This window comes from Drosophila guanche, unplaced genomic scaffold (genome assembly GCF_900245975.1).
Source record: "Drosophila guanche unplaced genomic scaffold, DGUA_6, whole genome shotgun sequence".
Classification (NCBI taxonomy): Eukaryota; Metazoa; Arthropoda; class Insecta; order Diptera; family Drosophilidae; genus Drosophila; species Drosophila guanche.
The window spans coordinates 1,143,267-1,165,882 of NW_022995757.1; the positions used below are offsets into that span (position 1 = coordinate 1,143,267).

General features: G+C 44.0%; 3 protein-coding genes across 4 annotated transcripts; all 3 read right to left on the bottom strand.

Annotated features, from left to right (window-relative positions):
- Window positions 1-1,722: 1,722 nt before the first annotated feature.
- On the bottom strand, window positions 1,723-4,478 carry LOC117590380 (uncharacterized protein DDB_G0271670-like). The gene is made up of 2 exons (XM_034282954.1): window positions 4,239-4,478; window positions 1,723-3,869 (listed from the first exon to the last, which is right to left on the bottom strand). The coding sequence occupies exon 2, from the start codon at window positions 3,721-3,723 to the stop codon at window positions 2,287-2,289; it is 1,437 nt and encodes a 478-aa protein (XP_034138845.1). The 5' UTR covers window positions 3,724-3,869; window positions 4,239-4,478; the 3' UTR covers window positions 1,723-2,286.
- Window positions 4,479-6,062: 1,584 nt separating this feature from the next.
- On the bottom strand, window positions 6,063-17,871 carry LOC117590280 (leucine zipper putative tumor suppressor 2 homolog). Of its 2 annotated transcripts, none has more exons than XM_034282765.1 (7): window positions 17,515-17,871; window positions 8,431-9,058; window positions 8,078-8,366; window positions 7,883-8,009; window positions 7,684-7,822; window positions 7,206-7,586; window positions 6,063-7,145 (listed from the first exon to the last, which is right to left on the bottom strand). In XM_034282765.1, the coding sequence occupies exons 2-7, from the start codon at window positions 9,040-9,042 to the stop codon at window positions 6,384-6,386; spliced, it is 2,310 nt and encodes a 769-aa protein (XP_034138656.1). In that variant the 5' UTR covers window positions 9,043-9,058; window positions 17,515-17,871; the 3' UTR covers window positions 6,063-6,383. The 2 variants fall into 2 exon arrangements, with proteins under 2 accessions (XP_034138656.1, XP_034138655.1); XM_034282764.1 differs by having other exon boundaries at window positions 7,663-7,822.
- A 1,700-nt stretch (window positions 17,872-19,571) lies between these two features.
- On the bottom strand, window positions 19,572-21,060 carry LOC117590276 (acylphosphatase-1). The gene is made up of 4 exons (XM_034282761.1): window positions 20,404-21,060; window positions 20,109-20,346; window positions 19,936-20,041; window positions 19,572-19,874 (listed from the first exon to the last, which is right to left on the bottom strand). The coding sequence occupies exon 1, from the start codon at window positions 20,966-20,968 to the stop codon at window positions 20,654-20,656; it is 315 nt and encodes a 104-aa protein (XP_034138652.1). The 5' UTR covers window positions 20,969-21,060; the 3' UTR covers window positions 19,572-19,874; window positions 19,936-20,041; window positions 20,109-20,346; window positions 20,404-20,653.
- Between the last annotated feature and the right edge of the window lie 1,556 nt (window positions 21,061-22,616).

Below are 22,616 nucleotides of genomic sequence, written 5' to 3' on the forward strand. Positions count from 1 at the left end.
GTACGTGTGTGTGTGTGCGAGAGAGTGCTGTGTGTTTTTTTGCAGTGTGTGAATGCGTTTCGAATAATTATAAGAGTGTGATGAGGCGAGGCGAGGCTCCTCCGCGTTTGACTTTAAAAATGCTGCTGCGAGGATTGCCCATGCGTTAATTTATCATTGGGAAATATATAAATATGTATATCTATATTATTATTAATTAATTAAAAAGAATATTTAATTTAAAGTGCTTCCTTCCTTCTTTTTTTTTCCTAGAAAAACACACACGATATACATGCCTACATGTTGTGCATATGTATCCTTGTATATCCTTAGAATAGCACCCCAGTTGATGAGTCATTTAACCGCCTGCCTGCTGCACATTTAACTGCTGAACATTGGGCAGATTTAAGCCGTCACTAAAATATCTTAATTGTTATACATATATTTACTATTAATTTTTTTTTTATACGCATATGGTACCACATAATGACAAACATACATAAATCTATGCATACAAATATACAACCATTAAATATATACAATTTACTTACGTTTCCATCAGCCAGTTGTTCAGTTTAGTTTGGACACATAAAATAATATATTTATACCCATAAAACTGCTTCAAACTGATTGTAAAAATAAAAGAAAATAAATACAAAGGGAGATGTTTATTGGTAGCCGTAAAGATACCATCGGGGTTGCAGCCTGCTTAAAAAATGATTTGAAATACTTATTAATGGCACACGTATTGTATTTTTTACCACAATTGCAAGCTATCCTCTTTGCCAGCCGCATCCTAAATGTGCTAAAAGTTTTCTTCTAGCTGTGCTGCATGAGAAGCTGCACCAAAAAAAAAAAAAATAATTCGTGTAAAACCCAACCGAACTGAATAAGCGGCTTCAGACAAATTGCCTTCAAATGGAATGGATAAATAATTGTGTATGATTTTTGCCATGGCAACGACTCATCTGCAAAAGGGTATTAAAAGCGACTGCACCCCATCTATCGTCGTTTACTAAATCTCATCAAATCTCAGGGCAGCAGCACAGCTCTAGGGTGCAATAAAATCTCAGGACATTGGCATCGTGAGGGTGCCATCATCATATCTAATTAAATGCAAAATGGGGTGTTTCTGCAAAGGAACAAATACCCAGCAACCAGCCTGCATGGCAACAAACAAAAACAAAAACAACAAGCGCAAGCCTTATATTTTTCACATATTTTTTTAATTCACATCAAGAGCAGAACTTTGAAACGTGGCTAATTAATGCTTATTAAACAAGGTGGATTCTCCCACGCCCCTTGCAATAAAATTACATCCATGTCCTGTGTGTGTGTGTGTGTGTGTGTGTGTTGGTTTCCAGTTGAATAACTGGAAATGTTTCCATTTATTCCTGTATCGTATTTCATTGATATATGTATGATTACTGTACGGTTTAAAGAACACGCACCGCATATGTTTTTCAAATGGGTTTTGGGAGTGCTTTCAAGTTCAAAAATAAATTCCATTCAGCTGCCACACATACACTATTTTTTGTTTGCTGGAATTTTGGTGTAGAAATTCACACAAAATCGTATTCTGGGATCTTTTCATTTAACAAAAAGTCTTTTGGGTACATTTTCATCTATAAATCTCGTGTGCATACGAGTATTTCACATTTCAAAAACTATTTTTTGTTTTGTATATATTTTTGGTGAACAAAAATTCACAAAAACTTGTATTCTTCGTATAGATTTTTGTCCATTAAACCACAGCTCATTTATTACTTCTTTGAAATAGTTTCAAAACAAACGGAAAAACAACTTATATTTGGGGTTATATCTTCTGCTACTCAAACCACTGCCCCATAAGTATACAATCTCATAGATATTCCAAAAAAATAGCCATATTTTCTTTCATTATTTCTCTCTCTCTCTCTGTGTATCTCTTGGTACATCGTACTAAGTACATGGTATGTTTTAGTACGTAGTTTTATGGTGAATAAATTCACAAAAAAAATGTGTATATAGAGTATAGGTTCTTATATTGTAGGCCATTTATTCAAACCTTTGCGCACATAAATATATATTTTATTCTTCCAAAAAAAAACTACTACTTTGTATGCGTTTCTAGTGAATATTTTCGCACAAGTTTGCATTCTTTTCATAGTATTTTCTTCATCTGCTGAAAAACAAAAGGTCGCATGCATCTCGAGTAGATATTTTCACATACGTTCTTTTAGTATTTGTGTACATTTATTGGTTATATATATTTGATATTTTTGTTTGTTTGTTTATTGTTTGATCCTATGATTCATCATGGAAAAATCACAGAATTTCGGTTGGCCGTGGACCTTTCTTGCCATATCTATCTCTGTATCGGTTGACATAACCCTTTTTCTTCCAGTTACTGACACCGAGTATGACATCCGTGAGATTCGGCACATTGTGCCAGGACAGAAGCTGCTCGTAGTACTCGATGACCAGATGGGGACACAAAGTGCTGGTCTCCTCATGTGACACCAGATCAATTTGGGAGCATCCCTTCCACTGCATCAAGTGCATGATGTCGCCCAGGGCATCGGTGGCGGCCAGTACCTTGATCGGTTCCAGCCCTCGGGCAAAGCCCCTCGGCCCAGCGCTGGGATCCAGAGTGCGCATATACCATGGCTCGTTTACCTTCGATTGGGTTGATGCCTGCGATTGCTCCGACTTAGCCGATTCCATTGACATGTCAGTGGACTGGCGCCTCTTTTCCGGTGGCGGAGATGCGGGCGTGTCTGATATATCGGAGTACATCGACATGCGAGATAATTTAAGACTCTTTTCCGGTGGCGGGGACACGGGGGAGTCAGATATATCCGAGTACATTGACATTTTAGATAATTTGCGCTTCTTTTCATGGGACTTACGCCTCTTTTCGGATGATTTGCGCTTCTTTTCCGATGACTTACGCCTCCTTTCTGGTGGTGGGGACAGGGGTGACTCCCATGTCGAAATGTCATCCGGGGGAGGGGATAGTGGTGACTCCCATATCGAATTATCCTCCGAGCCACTACTCCTCTTTCCAAGTAGATACGATGTGGAGGTCGAGTTGCGATTCTTTTCTGGGATAGTCGACACCGATGACGTTGAAGACTTGCGCTTGGTTATGGGATTGGGATTGGGATTGGGATTGGGGATCATCGGTTTGGTTATGCCCGATATCGATGGCAATGATGAATTGCGCTTCTCTTGCGGTAGTTTGAATGATTCCGCTGCCGATATCGATGACGAAATCATTGACCATGCCGATTCCGATAATGAAGTGCGTTTCTTCTGTTTAGGCGGCTGCCATGGTGGTGGCGGACTTCGCTTCTTTTCCGGTCCTTGTGGTGAATCCGGTGACGAAAGCTGAGGGCGCAGCAGTTCGGGGGGCTCCGATAAAGCCGATGACGATAACATAGACCATGTTGACTCCGATAACGAACTGCGCGTCTCTTCCGAGGATTTGCATGGGACCGTCGATGTGGATGGAAATGATGCAAAGCGCTTCTTTTCTTTCGGTTGATGTACGATCGATGACGATGCCAATGAAGAGGATGAGGTCGATGAGGATGATGTTGACGAGAAGCGCTTCTTTACCGTGACACAAGAAGAAACTGATTCTCCAGGTGACGATGAGCTACGCTTTCCTGAAACAATCGACGGATCATCCTCGTAAATACGTAATGCATTGGGGCATTGGAGCACCTCCGCATTCTCCCAAGTATACTCCGGATCCATGCGGCCCAACCACCGTGCCAATTAGTGAATATTTCCTCTTGCCTCTTTCCTCTGAAAATCCCAAAGTTTCGGCCGATGATCCCAGCGTTGCATTGGATGGCAACAGGTGGCCCGCCCGTGTTGCGTGGATAAGCTGTGATTTTCCGCTGCACAAAAATGGGATGTTTGAAACTTATATGAGATTAATTGCGTATCAATGTTGCGTTTCTCAATCTGTGGCAAAAAAGTGACTAAAATCGATAATCGAGTGGGGCAGTATCTTATGGATACACACAAACAAGCATACATGCTCGTGGGTGGGAAAGCTATATACAGACTCTATGGATTTTTTAGCGCTGATTGATTTGCGTTAACTCTAAAGCTCCAAAGGCATTAGGACCATTGCCAAAAAGGACGAAAAGCTTCCCAAACAGCCTTGCCGGGCAACCCGCCAGAGCAGCCCAGAGCTTTATTTTCAGGTATACCTACAACGACCCAGGGAAGGAAAAAATATTGTTGTAATTATTTTTGCTGACCTGTTTTTGTTATGGTTTTCGCTGTTTCGTTTTGTTAAATTTTAAGTGATAAAATTGCAATTATTTCTCTTGTTCAAGGTATGCAACAGATGGTCCTCCAGTGTGTCAGCACTTTTTGCACATTTTTTGCACATAAAACCGTTTTACACAGCCGGAAACTAATTGGCCAACAGAGCTCTCCGGCCTGCCATGTTTAACCGTGTGTGCGAGTACTTTTGTAATGCTGTGCTGGCTGCCTGCTGCAATTACTGGCAACCCGTGTGCCGTGTCCGTGTGCGCTCCTTGCCACAGATTCCGTGTTGCCACACTCACCCCCAAACCTACATACTTTTGCGGAGCTTTTTTTCATGAAGGGCGCCACATTGTATGCTTGTGTCGGTAATTGATTTGAATTTGAATTCATTTTTGGCGCCATTACAGCTGCGATGGTTGCTTTTTGGTTTGGGATTAATTGCGATATCGCAAGGCTTTATAGAATTGTTTTTTCAGCAGCTATTTATTGGCTATACGAAGCTTTAAAACATTCAACGATTTTCATTGTGACACCACAGCAAATACCTGCTCGGAGGCATTGCCAAATGTCTCTGTAACCTGAACTTTAGACAAATAAATTCATAAACGAGAAGGGACGTGTGAGACGCTTCTTACGCGTCACAACTTTTATACCCGGCCCTCAGGACTACATCTAGATGTAGAAGACATCGCCAACCACTAGATATCGTTCACATTACAGAACACGTAGTAAAAGCCTACTAAATAAAATGCATCAAACAAATTGGATCAGTTAATATTTTCCAATTTATGAGATATTTAAAACAGCAATAAAATTTTTCAGCATTTCAGCAAATTTTTCAAAAGTGGCGCCATCTATGAAAATTTCTTTTACGCAACTTTGATGGTCCAATGGTCTGCACATTCTGTGCAATAATGACCGATAGGTTTCACAGCAAATTTTCAGAGTCAACGCCAGGGGGAGGGCAGAGGCAGGGGCCGAGTGAAGCAGAAGCAGAGTGTGAATGAGAGAATGTAAAAAGAGCAACAAAAGCTGCGGGACAGGGTGGGGTTTAGCCACTGGAAATTAATTTCTCCATTGTGGCTATAATAATGATCCGATCGGATGCCAATTTGGTGATTTTAGTTTTTAGTTTTTAATTTTCTTGTATCTTCAAAACTGTAGATTTGGGGGGTTTTCGCTCTTTTGCGGAGGCGGAAGGGGGCGTGGCTCATTTTTTAAATACGCTGGTTTCAGTGTGAGCATACAGCAGTCCGGAGCCAAAATTTGGTGGCTCTAGCTTTTATAGTCTCTGAGAACGAGCCGACAAACATGACGGACAGACGGACAGACGGACATGGCTCTATCGACTCGGCTATTGATGCTGATCAAGAATATATATACTTTATGGGGTCGGAAACGCTTCCTTCTGTGCCTTACATACAACCGTTATTCGCACAAATACAATATACCCTATTTACTCTTTGAGTACCGGGTATAAATGATGTTATGCTGGTGTGTATTTTTTTTTTGTTCATTTTATTTAGCATTCTCTTCTTTTTTTTGTTTTAATTTTTTTTCGGGTAAATACAATTTAATAAATTAAAAAATTCATAGATATATAAAAACAAAAATTAAATATTCATAAAATCTTTTATGCTCTTCTTCTCTTGGAGTAAAGTCGATAATCGTGTATTATTTAACGCCGTACGTATCGTTTATCGCTTAAGTTATCGGCTGGTGGCGATAATTGATTGGATCGAATAGGCTCTCCAGGGCTTATATTCGTTCTGCCCTCTTGTATTTTGGAGCAACATCGATAATCTCTTGCGATGCATCATCGTTTATGGTTTATCGGATCTTTCGGCTTGTAGCGATAATTGATTGCGTTTATGGGAGAGGCGTGGAAGTCATATTTCTGCTATTTATCTATAATATTCCCAGTATGTACTTTAGAAATCTAAAAAAGGTCAGTGTCCTCTCGGGAGGGGGCCTCAATGGATGCCGCAGAGTGCAAGAGCGAAACTAGAATATTTTTAAGGAAGAACTAGAAAGCATCACTGGCGTTCGGTTACTCCTGGAGCAAGCGAATTGCAGTGCAATGACAAATAGCACCACTTGCTGACTGCCATCGGTTTTTCGGGGATGGATCTTCAGTTCACATCGGTGGCTGTCTCCGCCGGAGCGATAGCTCCAGGGCCCGGCACCGCATTGTCCAGGCAGCGCAGCTTCTGGTACATGTGTATATAGTGGGCCTGCAGCTGCTTCTGGTAGCCCAAGACCTTGTCCTTTTCGGCGCACCACTGCCGCTTCTCCAGCTCCAGATTGATGCGAAAATCGTCCAGCTTCTCGCGCAGCTTGGCAATATCCTCGGCATACGTGGTGGATTCTTCAATGAGGGTGTCCAGCGTCTGCTGTTGTGCCTGTCCCTGTCCCTGTCCCTGTCCCTGCCCCTGGTCCTGTAGCTGCAGTCGTTGCATGATGGCATCCAGCCGGGGCGGTGGAGCCACCACCATCTCCAAGGGCACGGAAACGGGAGCTGCTGCCTCTGCAGAGGATGTGTACTTGCGCGTCTTCAGACAGATCTCATTGAGATTGTCCAGCTGCTGCTTGAGGCGTGTGTACCGGCCGCAGGGCTCCTCCCCGTACTCATGGGCAATGGCCAGATCGGAGAGTTCCTTTCGAAGCTTGGCCAGTTCATTGGTAAGTGCTCCAATCACCTGATCCTTTAGCGCAATGATTTTCTGTAGCTGCTGCAGCTGGTGCTGATGCTGGTGCTGGTGCTGGTGTTGGTGCTGTTGCTCCTCCTTTGGTTGACTTTGGCTTGTGATTTCGCTGCTGTTGCTGTTGCTGTTGCTGTGCTGGTTGTGGTGCTTAAGGCTGACAATTGCATGATCCTTGACATTGATTTCGATCTAAAAACAAGAAAGGATTAATTAGAAATGTAAGGGCTGCATCCTGCTGTGTGGACTCACATGCGCCTCCTTCAGCTGGGTCTTGAGTAAAGCTATCTCCCCATTGCGCTCGCACACCTTCCACTCGCTGTCCTCCAGCTGGGAGCGGAGCATGGCCACCGTCTGGCGCGTGTCCTCCAGCTGCTGGTGCAGCCCCATGGCCGAGGATTGGAGCTGCTGTTCGGACTGCTTCAAGTTCTGATTGCTGCAACGTGTGGCATCCAGCTGCTGCTGCAGCTTATGCACCTGCTCCTGCTGCCGCAGCTTGTGCTGCTTCAACTGGAACTGCTGCAGGGCCAGGAGCTGTTCCATTTTCTTCAGCTTCAGCTGATACTCGCGCTGCTCACGCTCGTAGAAGAGCCTCAGGCGTTGTGTCTCGTGCTCCCAGTAGACTTCCTTGTCCTAGCAAGCAGCAAAAAGACAAAGATGGGGCGTGTTAGTGGTGTCGGGTGTGTCTCTGTGGAGCCCTGGCCTTAACCTTTTGTACTTTGAAAATTACTTTCTCATTGTGCTCCATGGCTTGCCGCAGATACGACAGCTCCGAGTCGCGGTCCTTGAGTGCTGCCTCCAGTTCCGAGATGCCCGAATCCGAGGGCGAGGGCGTCAGATCACTCCCGACCATTGTTCCGCTGCTTTTGCTGCAAGTAACAAGATAGTCCCTTTTTGGGTTCTACAATCAATCAATATCAATGCCTCACCTGCTGGCTCCATCTGTCAGACATTCAGGATTCATGGCATCCTCATGGCTGGTGCTCCTGCCACTGCCACGCTGCAGCACCCGATGGTTGCGCCGCCTGGCTGCCAAATGCCGCAGATCTGTTGTGCCTGTGAAGGGAAGAAGATTCGTTGAAGGACCCGTTCGCTTCCCTTCCTTCGATGTTGCATTTACTTACTGCCAAACTTTTGTGTTACGGCTGTCGCCGGGAGTGGGGCCAACGATGGAGTGGATCCATAGCCATATCTTTCCACCGATCCAGCGATCGGTCCGACTTGCTGCTGTTGTTGCTGCTGCTGCAACTGTTGCTGTTGCTGCTGTTGTTGCTGCTGGAGATGGTGCTGCTGCTGCTGCAACTGCTGCTGCTGGTGGCATGCAATGCGATAGTCCGGCTCAAATGGTATTGGCTTGAAGGCAATGGGACGCAGATAGTTTCCAACCGAACCCGAAACACCTCCATTGGTGCTCTAGAAATCAAAATTAAATTTCAATCAAGGCCTAGCCCCTGAGTTTCACACAAAAAAGCCTCACCTGCTCAATGGCCTCGCCCATCGATGTTGGTTGCTGTTGCTGTTGTTGCTGCTGCTGCTGCTGTTGCTGCTCGTTAATGGCCAATCGACTTCCTCCGGTAATGGGTGTGGTCCGTCGTGCCACTGATTGCTGCTGATGTGGCAGCAGCATTGCTGGCAGCGACTGTAGCGCCTCCTCCTCGTTTGCGTACCGCTGCTCCTCTCCTCCTCCTCCTCCTCCACCACCGACCACACAGCTTCGACTCAGCTCAAACATTTGCCGGATGTTCTGGAACTTGGAACGCATCTGCAGCTGGTGGGGGCCACCATCCGCATTCCCATTCCCATTCCCATCCCCATCCAGATTGCTGTGACTCCCAAACTTCTGGCTGAGGCGCCTCTGCTCCTGACGCGACTTGAGCGTGCCCGTGTGGAACCCATGTCCATGGGAGAACTGCAGCAACGGTGACTGATGGCTGGGTGTGCTACGTAATGCCAGCGGGGCATTCGTCTCCAGCGAAACGCTGCGCTTGTGGCCCCGCTTGCCTGGCCCCATGGACACGACCGGTGGTGTGCCGGGTGGCGGGCAACCGACTGCGTGAATAGGCAGCGCCATGTGTGTGGCAGCGGACATGCTGATTGATCGAGAGCTGTAAAAAGGAAGAGAGAGAGAGAGCGTCAGCATTCGATGGGAACATTAAGAAAAACAGAGAAAGAAGGTTGATCGGGTTCACCATTTGTTAAAGAAAAAGGGTGTCGGGGTCACCACTATTAAAGGTACGAGCATGTGCATGTGGGTTACCATTTATTCTACAAATTAAACTCTCTCTATTGAGCTCTCCGTGATCCATCTTAATGCAACGAGGCATCGGCATGGTTTAGCTTTACAGATGAAAGTACCCTTTTGGAAGTATCTCCCCTCTTTACTATTCACTCTGTTTAATTAACATTCACCTAAGTTGAACCTCCATTTCGAGATTTATCTGTTCCTAAAACTGTTCCATGACCTTGCGAGACACCATATTGGGAAATGAGAGCTTGAAGCCAGGCACCATTTCTTTGCAAGTGATGCAGCAACCTGTTCTTAAGCCTTTGCCAAGAAGGATCTAGACGGATCTGAGAAGATCTCTTTCTGCACAGAGCATGGACTGGTCGTGGTCTTGCCATCGTGTTCCATTTTCGCACACTCTTCGTTAGCATCGCGAATGCCTCGAACTGCTCGAATGCTCGAATGATGATGATGGTCTCTCACATTTGGTGGTCTGCTGCCAGCTGCCATCTGCCATCTGCCTGCTACCCCCCGCGGCCATTAGCCGCAGATTCGATTCGATCTTCTAAGCCAAGCCCAAAGTCTTATGCTCTTAACGGTGTATACCGCTTTGCCATAGACATAGACGGGGCACTGGCGCTGGCGCTGGCACTCTCTGGCACTCTCTGGCACTTTCTCATTTCTTGTCGCACGACCCATATTTTTACAACTATTTCCATCTGTCCATCCACTAGTGGACTGGCATTCGCGGACTGGAACTCGTCTCAGATCTGGCGCTGGCTTCGGGGCACTCCACTCCACTCTGTAAGGTTCTGCCTACTCTGGCAACTAGTTTTTCTCTAGCCCCAGATGTGCTCAACGCTGCTCTTCGATGCTCCCCGATCTACTGATCTCCTGATCGCAGATTGCCCAACGATTAAGGTTAAGGTCAAGTGCGTGACCCGTGCGAGGGTCCATGGGTTTTATTTATTACTGCAAAGCCTGCGATTGGGTAAGGGCGCCAAATGGGGACAAGAGTCAGGGGTTAAGCATTTTGCAGCTTACATTTTATGACATTTTTCATGGTAAACACTTAGCACCTGCACAGCTTAGTGTCCAGGAAACAGTGGGACGAATAAGTCGGATAAAAAAGAGGTGGAAGGGAAGAATATATATTATTTGATGGGATATATCGTTATCTATCGCTTGGTAATGGAACTAGCAAGCGGAAACTAAGCTTCAACCGCTTGAAAATTTAACAAAAATTAAACTGGAACACAGAAAATAGCTTCAGGTAAGCCTGACATAAGTCGTTCGTGCATTATTTAGCAACCTTTCGCTGTAAAGATTTTGTATGTTAAGGGGAAAATCGCAAGGAAATCAGAGCAGATGCAGCAACATCTACAGCAGTGCTGTAGTGCTGCAGTTACAGATAAATGATGGTGTGTGTTCTGTTTCCTGAGTGTTTCCAATCGGAACACACTCAACGATTGTGTGTTATCAGTGGAAGAACAGGTTACATTGATGTTGCTGTTGCTCCACTTACCAGTAGATACGATACCTCACCCCCAACCGTCTGTAAAAAGTATCTCGTAGATATAGTTTGTGTGTTTCCTGGACTACCAGTGCGAGCTAGTACGAGGTAGTACGAGCACGGTTAACTGTTAAACACTTGTATTAAGAGTCCAAACGGTTAGATAACTGTCAATCACATGGCAAAACCATTGAAGCCCATCCGAGAGAGCAGACAGCAGAAGGCAGTCGGCAGTCGGCAGTCGGGAGACGGGAGACAGCAGCAGGTTGTGTGGTTCCATTGTATCGAATGGTTGGTTGGCTTGTCCGCTTTGTATCCGTGTCTATTGGCCTGTTAAATGGTCAGCAATCTATTCATTTTCCATGCCCCATGCCCCATGCCCCCATTGCGAGAGCTCAAACAAAAGCCGACAATCGGCGACAATTTCCAGCCGAGCAAACGACGATCGACAGACCGTTCGACCGACCATCGGACAGCGTCGTTAAACTGCCAATGTAATTTATTTACTTCGGACTTGCGAAACACTCTCCATTGAAGCCACACATCCGCACACTCCGCATCCTCAAGAGGCCACTCCTCAGTCCACACTCCCCTTTGCGGCAAACACAAATCACATTAGCGGCTAACTGTTAGATTTTTAGCTGCAGAAATATCTGTTTGTGTACACGTAGCTGCAAAATCTGTAACTCTAAGCAGCAACAACAAATTATGAGCCAAACACGACCGAAAAACCCCTCTTTTTTTTGTGGCACGGAAACCTGTTCCTTCTCTCGCTGGCTTGCGGCTTATGGCCAGTTCTTGATGGTCAAAGCTTTCGGCTGTTGTTGCTTTTTGGCTCTTTTTTACGCTTATTGTTTTGTGTGCTTGAAAGTTTCTATGAATGAAAGTATCTTTTTGTTTTTGTTTCTGTGTCTGTGTCTGATTCTGTGGTTCGAAGGAGAGTCTGGAAATCAAAATAACAACACAAGATCCGCATCGAAAGAAAATCAATGGAGTGTGAGTGACCCTAAAGAATAGCGACAAGACCGCGCCATAGAGCGGGAGGGAGACAACAAGCATATGCCACGCGGCGTATGAGTAATCTGTGTGTGTGCGTTGCATATCGTCATCGTCGTTTGGGCCCGGTCCACACTGATCCGAACTGAACCGAACGGCTGCGGGATTATTAGCCAATGCCTTTTTCCCACGCTCGCCAGTTGGCAAAGATTTTATATGCATATACCTGTACTGACGGCCAGCCACTCAGCCGGCGACGACTGCCACTAGCGCACTTTACAGTGGTTCAATGCACACACATATACAAAATATGTGGAATAGTCTCCACTGGACGATAAGATACGGAGGCAAACTGAGGGGAAATATTGGTTAAACATACGGAAGGCTCACAAACCAACAAAAAAGGGTTCGATGAAAATTAATGATCCAGAAACCAACTCTTAAATCTGTTATTCTTATCGGAATGCAACCACTTTTGTTTTCTTATCACAGAAAGCCTACCGCTTGACCCCACACAGTATTTGGATGTGACGCAAGTCACGCACTATGAAAATATTTCAACATGAAGAAACAACCGATGAAATCTGCCGCATGACATGAAATATAGTGAAATAAATAAATATCTTAGGCCACTGTGCAACAACGCGCATTTCATTCCATTCCATTTGTTGCCTGCGATTTTTGTTTGGTTTTTAGTTTAGAGTTTTGTTTTGTTTTGTTGAACTTTTTGCCTGTTTGCATTCGAATGCTCGAATATCTCAAATGTCGGAACCGAAGCGTACGACTTGGGCGCTTGGGCGCTGAGCTTTCGGTTATTTATTGTTGATTGTGAATTTTTAATTGAATTCATTTACGAAGTAGACAACGGAGTAGACAGTGGAGCGAAGCGTATAGAGATAATTGCAATCGAAGCTGGAAACGGAATCGAACAGAGACAGGGAGACGGAGAGGGAGAGGGAGAGGTAGGGTATCTCTTAACTTATTTCGGGAGTTTTGGGCCATTTGGGCAGTCTCTGTGGCAGAGACGCATTCAACAGCAGCCAACGGAAAGCCATTCAACATTTTATAAGCGTGACGAAAGGCTGGAAAACTTTTCTTTTCTCTTTGCTATTATTATTATGATTTTTTCTTTTAATTTATCGCTTAGCAAATGTTTTTAGTTTTTCATTTTATACGCAAATGCATTTCAGGTTTCGATTTTCGAAATCATATTCATTTTTCTCTCTCTCTCTCTCTCTCTCTCTCTCGCACTTTCATTTCCTCCGCTCGTTTCTTTGGTTTTGTTTCACTTTCGTTTTGCATCATGCAGCGGATCGAAGCGGAATGAGATTGCAAAAGGTCACACAGTGCGGCCTGCGCGGCGCGATGCATTCAACTGTGACGTCAGGCGTTGGCGGCTTCATGCATTCATGGATTTATGGATGGTCTAATGGGTAGCAGTGGGGGTACAAATGAGGCAACACCCATGAGCAAACCCACTTTGGAAATATATCGAAATATTAGGCAAATGGCTCGATCCATCGATTGGGTGGGAGAGAGCTCGACCTTGACGGCGGTTGCCCAAGAGCAGGAAATCCCTTTTGACTGCTATTTCGTTGTGGTTTCCCTTAGGAAATCATTGAGTTTGACTGCGATTTCATCACACTTTGCGTTAGAGTGAAAAATGATTCTAAAATTAGTTTTTAGCTCCCACACTCCCAATAGCCAAGTACTTAACGTTCACCGCAGTCGTCGACACTCGACAGTCATACACATTCGATATTTATGAAGACCAAACACTCCACTCCTCCACTGCGATCTGCAAGCTGTCTGATGTCTGGAGAGACAATCCCCCATCCGGTGAGTGAAAGGTGCAGTCGCACAGCGACCAGACCAATTTTTGATGAGAATATTTTTCGGTGGTTGCTCAAGAATCAACTTGGGACCTGCGACTGCAACTGGAACTACTTGGAGACTTGATGGGGATCGACTGGTTACTTGTTACTGGTGCCTGGTCATTCCTTCCCTTATAAGGCTGCCTTTGGGTTACCTTCCATTCCCATTCCCATTCCCATTCCCACAATATTTTGTGCCCTTGGGGCTGGCTGGCAATTGCTGGTGGCTGCTGGCTTCTGGCTGCTGGCTGGATGATGGCATATTTTTCATCAGATTTTGAATTTTTCTGCTGATGTTGCAACATCTGTGAAGTACCAAAGTACACGAGCACTGGGTGCCACAGTTAAATATTGAATTTGTTCTGCAGTTCATTCTATTTTGTCAGTTCCAACAAAACGGTGGAGCGTGACTTTCGGTTGGGGGAATTGGTTTGGTTATGGGAATGGTAGCTAATGTGTGCGGACGTGGGAAAGTTCGCCTACGTTTAATGGTTGATCTTTTGGCTAGGATTTGGTCAGAGATCTTACAGCTGGTGGCGGGATGGCTGGCTGGAAGCCCCCGTTGTGCTTCGATGGATCAGTGAAAGCTTGCATGTGGCATGTGGAATAGCCTGCTCTGCATTTGTAATTGCTGCCACAATCGTTTGCAATAGAGTACCCTTTGTTACAGCAGAGAGTATAACAACTATAAGAAAATGCTGGGTATCATTGAAGGCTGAAGTGCTTGTCCGGATATTAAAGCTCGACCTGCGCTCATCCATCGCTTAATTGAGCGAAACCAAACTCTCGATTTGCATGATTCCGACTGTCATTAACATCGCAATGCCTCTTCCCCAAACACACATCTACTTCGCTCTCCTTCTGTCTCTTTTGTAGTTTTATATTGTCTGCCAAACTTGGTAAATAGACAAAATGTTGGCTTAAATATTTGCCTAACAAAAATTCAGTTGAAGAATTTTGAAACATTACGCCAACGCCGGTTACCAAAAAGCCAAAAGCCCAGAGACAATGCCAATATTCATTATAAGTTAAGGTAAATGGAATCTTTGTCGGGCCCATGCCGAATATGGAGCATATTCATTCATTCGAATGTGAATCGAGAGCGACAGCTCCAACTAACCATTCTTTGGGATCCATTTTGTGCTCTGACTTTGAGCCAACATTTATCTATTGTACAGCCCGCATTCATTAACAGTTCAGAGGCACTTCAAAGCTACATTTTATATATATAGATGAATGGATGGATACATGGATTGATGGTCTTGGATTTGAATTGGAATTGTGAATGTGAATGTGGGTGTGATTGTGATTGTGATTGTTTGTGCTTAGCCCGTTTTTACACTGCCCTCTTACGAGTGCTCGCATTTGGCGTTAAAATTTAAAATACTATTAATGAGAGTTATCTTTGGGGTCTCTGGGTAATTGTGTTTTGTTTTTGTAGATAGCTGCCGGGGTGGGAAAAAACTGTGGCACATACAAATGGAGTAATTAAATGCACTGCTCGAATGATAAGCGGTGAAACAATACAACTGAATGGAATAGAATGAAACGGAATGCCTAATGAGTTGGAGATTGCAGATCTTTCTATAGTCCAAGATGGCAGCGAATGGAATATTTCGTCGAGGAGAACTAGGCCTAGGAATGAATAGAATGCAATTTGTAACAAAGGCACAATGAAGTTGTATTCATTATATAAACGAATATGTATACATTTATTTATTTAAAAACGCTCCGACGAGAAGTGTCACAGGACTGGCAAATGATGCCTTAATCTGATTAAATGTCACTCCAAGGCCAACTAAATGCCACTAATCATGACTAAGTGTGTGCTCACAAAACAAGCGAATGCTTTCAAAGCCATATCTCAGTACATACAATGTGTATTTGTCGTTGGGTATCAGATGGGAAAAGGTTCCGCACTGAAATGATTGGGCTAATTAATAGGTAAAACAAGTCTAAATTGAACTTGTTCACTTGTTTGTCTTCTACTATTTTGCTTTGAACCGACAATTAAGCAAACGTTTATGTACGTGATTTACGGTGTTTGCATATAAAGTAACAAAGTTAACTATTTGTCTGAATAAGTAATTATCGGCAGACACCAATGCTCCTTCCATAAACCATTGATGAATATTTATTTCAGGTATTTTCTTAGATGAGTGCAAAGCATATGATGAATCGAACAGAATGATTCTCTAATTCGAAATCAGTCATTTGGCACTTCTCCTTGATCCGCTCTCCGCAATCCACTCGATTGCTGAATGGAAGTCAAGTATTCCCCAGGCTGACAAAGTAATGCCCCACACAACATCATTCCACACGGCACACTCGGCTGATGATGATGATGATGACCTGGATCTATCGTACGAGTACAAGACAAAGTCAAGTCGAAGTCAACCACTGTCCCACTATCCACTAGCCACCACATACGGAACACCTTATCTTCTTTCACTTGTGAGCTTCACCTACATAAAAAAGGCCAGCCACACCACACCGTCGGACCCACGGAGCCACGGAGCCACGGACTCGCGGTGCCAGTAGGAGAGGAGTATCAAAAGTGATCATAAATCTTTATAACCTGTATGGGGAGATTTTCACCAGGCTTTTCGGGGCACTCTGCCCCCCAGACCCACAGGAGAAAGAGTGTACTCTCGTAAAAAGTGAATTTTTGCCCGCAATCCACGCAATCCGCTCGCTCCACTTCAGCAGCCTCAGCCTCCACTTTAGATTACTTTTTTTTTTTGTTTTTTGACTTTGGTTTTGTTTTTCCTTCTCAGATGACTTTTGTACTCTTTTGTTTTTTGTTTTGTTGTGTTTTTTTTTTTTTGCGCTCGCACTTGGCCTTAATTGCGGCGCATGCGCGCGCACTTTCAATTCCTTTCGGACTCGGAATCGGTATCAGAGGCGGAGACGCAGACGGAGCAGCAGAGAGCGGAGAAACAAAGAAAATATTATAAAAAACAAAAAATAATAATAATAATCGTGTGGCAAATTGTTGGCAGAGCCAGAAATTAGATTCAAAGCGCGGCAATAATGATGCGGCACAGAGTCTAATAATAATTTTTCCAGCCACGGTACGGGGGAGGGACAAGCCCAAACCGAAAATTGCTCTGAAGCGTACTGAAGCGGAATTGAGGCTTGAGACATGTATGTGGCTTGAGAGGACCAGTCCAGAGACAGCGGAAAGTTCATGGCTAACAACAAAAAACAAGGAAGAAATAAAGTAATGCTAAATACTCTGCCATCGAGGGTATATACATTTGCCTAGAGATTTCTCAATTCATTTCGGACTAATTTCCAAGTTTTCAACTGATGCTGCACCGAGGGTAGTCACGATTTCGTGAATCGATTAATTATTTATTCTAGAGATTTGAGTGTATATAAGAATTGGTCCCCATATTGAGCCCCAAGGCCAAGGCTACCGCGAGCTCCTTCTAGGGTATTCTGCAGGCCCAAAAAAGTGAGCAAACGAATGAATAAAAGAGACAGAGGAGAGTCACATATTTCTAGAGGCTGACCAGAGCAGCGCGGCAATGTCTTTTTTTTTGTGCTGTTTTTTTATATTTTATCATTTTTCTTTTTCGTTTTTTTTAGTTTTGCTTTTTTTTTGCTACTTGGACCAACAGGTTCGCTCGTTCGTGGTGGTGGCTCGATGTTGAGAAAAAGTCAAACGGCTCAATAATCGAAGACGGTTCGGGGCTGAAGCTGGAACTGAGGTTTGGTGGTGCTCTGGGGCTGAGGCTGAGGCTGAGACTGGGGCTGACTCCAACTTCAACTTCAGAGTCCGGATAAATGAGGACAACAACAGCGACAACTTTAATGAGGTTACATCTAGGTATATGTAGGTATGTATGATTGTGTGTGTGTCTTTCTGTTTATGTTCGATTATTTTCGAATGCAATTCCAAATAAAATCGAAACTCAAACATCTTAAAGTAATGACTTGTTTGCTTACCTCTTCCTCTCCACTCGTCACCCCTCGTTTTGAGTGCCTTGTAAATATTTGTTCGAAATTCTTGTTGCTGGACTTTTGCTGTTTGTTGTTTTTCAAAAAAACTAAGGGCGCAATAAACCCTTAGCTCTGCATGAACTTTGCTCGAGTGTTGCACTATTTTTCACACTTACACAACAACCACAAAAAAATATCGCTTAGAGATTACAAAAAAAAAGGTGTACAAAAAATTAGGGAAAAACAAAAAGCCGTTGCACGCCAGCGCTTTCAAATTGTATTCCAGAGAGTCTTTTGCGCATACGCAGCGCCGACTTCGACTTGGACTTTCACGTACGAGCGCTCAAAGCAAACTTATCCATGGTGCCCGTGGACCGAGCCAGAGCCAGAGCCGAACCGAACCGAGACGAGCGAGCCGCCGGGTGGGTAGCGCAGTGCATGGTATAAATATGAGAGGGTATTCCATCGTGCTCTTCGGTGGAGTAAGCTTTTGGCCAGCCTCTTGGCGTCTAGCTTTGGGAGCGCGCTCGCTGAGATTGTCCATACCTGGCGCAGGCACAGAGAGCAGTAGCTGTGAGAGAGCAGCACTAGCAGCTGCAGAATCACCTGTGAGAGAGCGGCAGCAGCAGCAGCGGCAGTGGGAGAGCGGCAGCAGCAATAGTAGGAATAAGAGAGCAGGCAGGCAGCAGGTAGCACCAGTGGGAGAGCAGCGGCTGTGATTCCACGGCAACTGGGATTGCGCCTCCCTCCCATTTTGGGGCCGACGATCGGTGTTGATCGGTTAGCTATTTTGCCGCTATACTGCAAACAGTAATAAATATATTTAAAGCTTTATGGGGATCATGGGCTTGCCGGTCCTAAAGAGCGTTCCCCTGTTGATGCTTAGGGGAGCTGCTTGCTTGGCGAAAAAATGCGGTTTATGGCCCCACTTGTACTGCCAAATTTCTTTGACTTTTCCCATGCAGAAACAAGTGCTTAACTTTTCAGCTAAGACATCACTGAAGCGGCAGTCATTGTCGCTGATTGTCCTGCTTTGACAGGGTTGCCACAGCGCTGCAATTACGCAGCTGATTTGACCGCAGCAGCAGCAGCAACAGCGGCGGCAACTACGGGGCTAATTTCCTCTAATTTTGCGGTATTTTCCCATATGGGCTGGACCAGGGAATGGCCAGAGATGGCTACCTGTTGCATGTTGTTGTAGTTCTCGCAGCAGACACGCGCACCTGTAATGGCCATCCGTCCGCAAATTGACCCATAAAATGGTAACGTTGCTTGGGCCATGATGGATTAACTGTCCATATATCATCGTAGAGACATTATCCGACCACAGTGGCAAAAGAGGCCAGCACGGGGAAACAGAGTGCAACAAGCCTGCAAAATGCGAATACGAGTATCCAAGTACATACATACATATGCATGTACATATTTATGTACAAGCCAGCAATACATAAATAACCATCCATCCAGCAGCAGTGCTGCTGCTGCTTTTGCTGCCTTGTATGTTCGTACACCCCTCGATCGTGTCGATCTTATGTCTTCGATTTGCATGACAAGTAGCCGGGAAGTTGAAGTTGTAGAAGTCGAACTGAAGTATATGCAAAGTCTCTATGTACCGGCAGCAGCAGCAGCAGCAGCAGCAGCTGGTTTATGAATCTAAAACATGCGATATCCGATCACAGCGATCGCCACTCCACACAGCACACAGTGCCAGGCAATCCTCTCTCAAGGCTGTCTCTCCCGCCATTGGGTGCCATTAGCTTATTAGTTGCGATTAACCCTAGACTAGCGAACTTTTCTCGTTCGTGGGTCATTCGTTTTCTTAACAGAAAAGTACCCAAAGCATTGGTTTATTCTCTCAAATAGGTTCTTAATGATGATCACACTTTTTTATCCCTGTAATGATCCATAGACAACCCTCGATCAATGCTAGTCCATTACCCATTGTGCACGCTGAAGGAGAGTATTAGGAAAGATCTGCATCGTCTTGGTACTTCAACCCATAATGATCCATGAATAATCCAATGTCTTTATTCAACGGAATGTACACATTTATTAGAATTCTATTTATGAGCCACAGAGTAATTTCAGTTTCTTTAATGTGTGTATTCCTGCGACTCATTACGAGTCTTAACCACTAGAGGCTAAAGATTGTTTCTTGGTTGTGGCGTATAGATTTTTCGTAAATAATTTGTGTAGTAACTTTAACTGGCAGCAGTCCTGAAAGTACCAAATATCAAGAGCCGCCGATGTGTCTTTACAAAGAAGTTGAAATAGCAGTTCAGGGGCCTCCTCCGCCAGTTTCCTCCTTAAGGAATATTTTCCCAAATAATAAACAATAAGTAGAACTAGAGCTTCCCATCAGCGCTCTAAAAAAAGAACAAATCAATAAGAAGTTTGTTATGTGATTAACATTGTCTTTGTCTTTACAAACAAGTGTAGATAGCAGTTCAGGGGCCTCCTCCGCCAGTTTCCTCCTTAAGGAATATTTTCCCAAATAATAAACAATAAGTAGAACTAGAGCTTCCCATCAGCGCTTTTAAAAAAAGAACAAATCAATAAGAAGTTTGTTATGTGATTAACATTGCATATCTAAAGCATACCCAATAGTTTTCTGGATGTTCCTTCAGAGTCTTTACCTTGGATGCAAAAGTACCAAGGCTCGTCTAAGCACGGGACATCTCAGGGATCGTAATGGGTAGAAAAATGGAACACAAACTAATGGTTGCAGCATAACCATAGCATAACGGCAGGTTTGATATTTCCAGATCGTATATTGAACATCGTGTTAACTGGTGTTCAGATTAATAATAACTCGAACTAATTGCTGGAGCAGCGGCTCTGTGAAAATTATTTTAAAATATTGTTTTCCGCAGTGACATATTTCTCTGTACTCACCCTAAAGTATTCGTAAATCGTCCAACAGAGTCTTTACCAAGGATCTAACATCGAAGGCTTTTCTTTAACGTTTTGCCAACTCAGATCGTGTATAAAGTGTTGTAATTACAAAAAAAAAATAACTTATTGTCACATCATAACTAGGGGGCAGGTTTCACGACCTGCGAAATGTTAGGGTATTGCATAGTGTATATTGTGGAATGTCAGAGCTTCCAAGCTTTTCTTGGTGATTGCCAAGCTTCTATAGATGCTACTTTTCCTTCACTTCGAAGGTCTTGTAGGTGTAGTCATCGATGGCCTTGAGGTTCTTGATGATGAACTCCTTGACGGCAGCCACGTATTCGGCGGCCGAAACGACTAGTTGCTTGAAGGCCTCGATGACACGGCCCTCACCCTGCAGTTGACCCTTGAAGCACTCCTCAGAGACCTGGGTGATGTAGCCGCGCAATCCCAGGATCTTGGCCTGGGCCGCAGCGAATATCTCGAACGCCTCCTTAGGGATTTTTCCCTTAATTTCAAAGTCGCAAGTCATGATCTTCTTGGTATCATCATTGGCTTTGGACATCTTACAGGAATTTTGATTTTTATTTCAAAATGGAATTTTGGGTGAAAAAAAAAAATTTAGAAAAATAATTTGGAAACTAAAACTGATGCTTAGGGCGCTGCTCTCAAACAAGTAATGAGCCGAACAGGTCTAACGTTTTCCTACAGCCTACTTTTCGAAGTGTTTTCAGTCGAATCCCAAATAAAAAAAGTCATGACCTCCTGTGACTCTGACCCTCAAATTCAAGTTCGAGGCTTGCGGGTAATGGCAGCCAATTATGACAGAAGAAGATCATAATTCCCAACCAAAATACACACTCCTCAGAGGTCGCAATGTAGATTAGGAAATGTTTGTGCATTTAGTGGAGCAAAAAATCAAACAAAATAAATATAAAATCACAACTCTGTTTTACATAAGTCTTCGGTGGGTTGGTTGGTTGAGGGGCGAGGGCCTGCATCTGTATCCCAGTATCTCAAAAGCGATTTATCTCAACTTGATTTTTTCTAGGCTCTTCCGCCAAGACCGGCACCACCGTGCGTCTATTTTGCGGTTGTTGTGGTTGTGTTTTTGTTTTGTTTTATATCATTTTTTCGCATAGTTGTCATGGGGTAGATGGGATAAGAAATAATTAGAAATTAAGTAAATTGCTTAATTATAATAGGCCCGCAACATGAGTGAGTAGCAACAACAGGCCAACAGACAAACGAGAAGGGAAAGGGCACACAGCACCATCTCCAAGCAGCGAATTTGGAATACCCTTTAAATTCGATGAAATATGATGGATGTCAAGCAGCACAATTTACAATTTGAAATATCCTAATGTCAACAGTAGCACTCTGTCTACAACGAAATATCTAATTCCCAACGAAAACTTTTCCTAGTTTTTAGTCAATTTTTGCTAAGAGATTTCTGAAACAAAATCGAACAACAACAGACAGTCGAAGCGTACAAAACAGCGAACACAAATGAAGATGCTAGAAAACCAATGCCATGAGTATTTCAATTCTAGACAATATAAAGAATCAAAAATATATAGAGAATATTCTTGCTACCCGAACTGTTTGATATTTCATAGGGCATGGCAGCCTGTATTCGTACACCCCATCTTGGTGAATGAATTGACACTCTTTGGACAGCTGCCATCCCTTTAAGTTTGAAACAGTTGAGAAAGTTCAGCCTCTGCCAGGGTTCAGGTTCGCTTTGGCAACAGTTGGCACGTGAGGGCCAGAGAAGAGTCTCTGGTCTTTCCCAAGAAACACTCTCGTGTGTGGCTGAGCCATGCCCCTCGTGCTCGCAATTATGGGCAATTTTCTGTGGGAAGCGAGGAGCGGGGCAATTATGATGATATAAAAAGACATGACCAGCAGATGTTGTGTGTGTGTGTTTAGCATAATGTACTATACGAAGACAGATAAATGTTGTATGTGTGCATATATTTAATGGATTCCGGTAAATAATTTGATATTCAGTTTGTTGCAAGAGAATAATGCCCTTTGTTCGTTACACTTGGTATACTTGTAGAATGATTCTGATTCTGATTCCGATTCTGATTCTGATTCGTGCGTATCTGAGATAAGCTTAAGTGCTACATAAATGGGATAGATATTCTTGTATACATACATATAAATATAATGGTATCAAAAACAAAAAAAAAAGGTTACACGGGGAG

Excerpts from the sequence above, each read along its gene's own strand:
- LOC117590280 (XM_034282764.1), bottom strand. The coding sequence starts at position 9,042 with ATGTCCGCTGCCACACACATGGCGCTGCCTATTCACGCAGTCGGTTGC. Across the intron at positions 7,823-7,882 it reads CTGACAGATGGAGCCAGCAG|CAAAAGCAGCGGAACAATGG; the intron begins GTGAGGCATTGA and ends TGTTACTTGCAG. Across the intron at positions 7,146-7,205 it reads CCCAGCTGAAGGAGGCGCAT|ATCGAAATCAATGTCAAGGA; the intron begins GTGAGTCCACAC and ends TCTTGTTTTTAG.
- LOC117590380 (XM_034282954.1), bottom strand. The coding sequence starts at position 3,723 with ATGGATCCGGAGTATACTTGGGAGAATGCGGAGGTGCTCCAATGCCCC.
- LOC117590276 (XM_034282761.1), bottom strand. The coding sequence starts at position 20,968 with ATGTCCAAAGCCAATGATGATACCAAGAAGATCATGACTTGCGACTTT.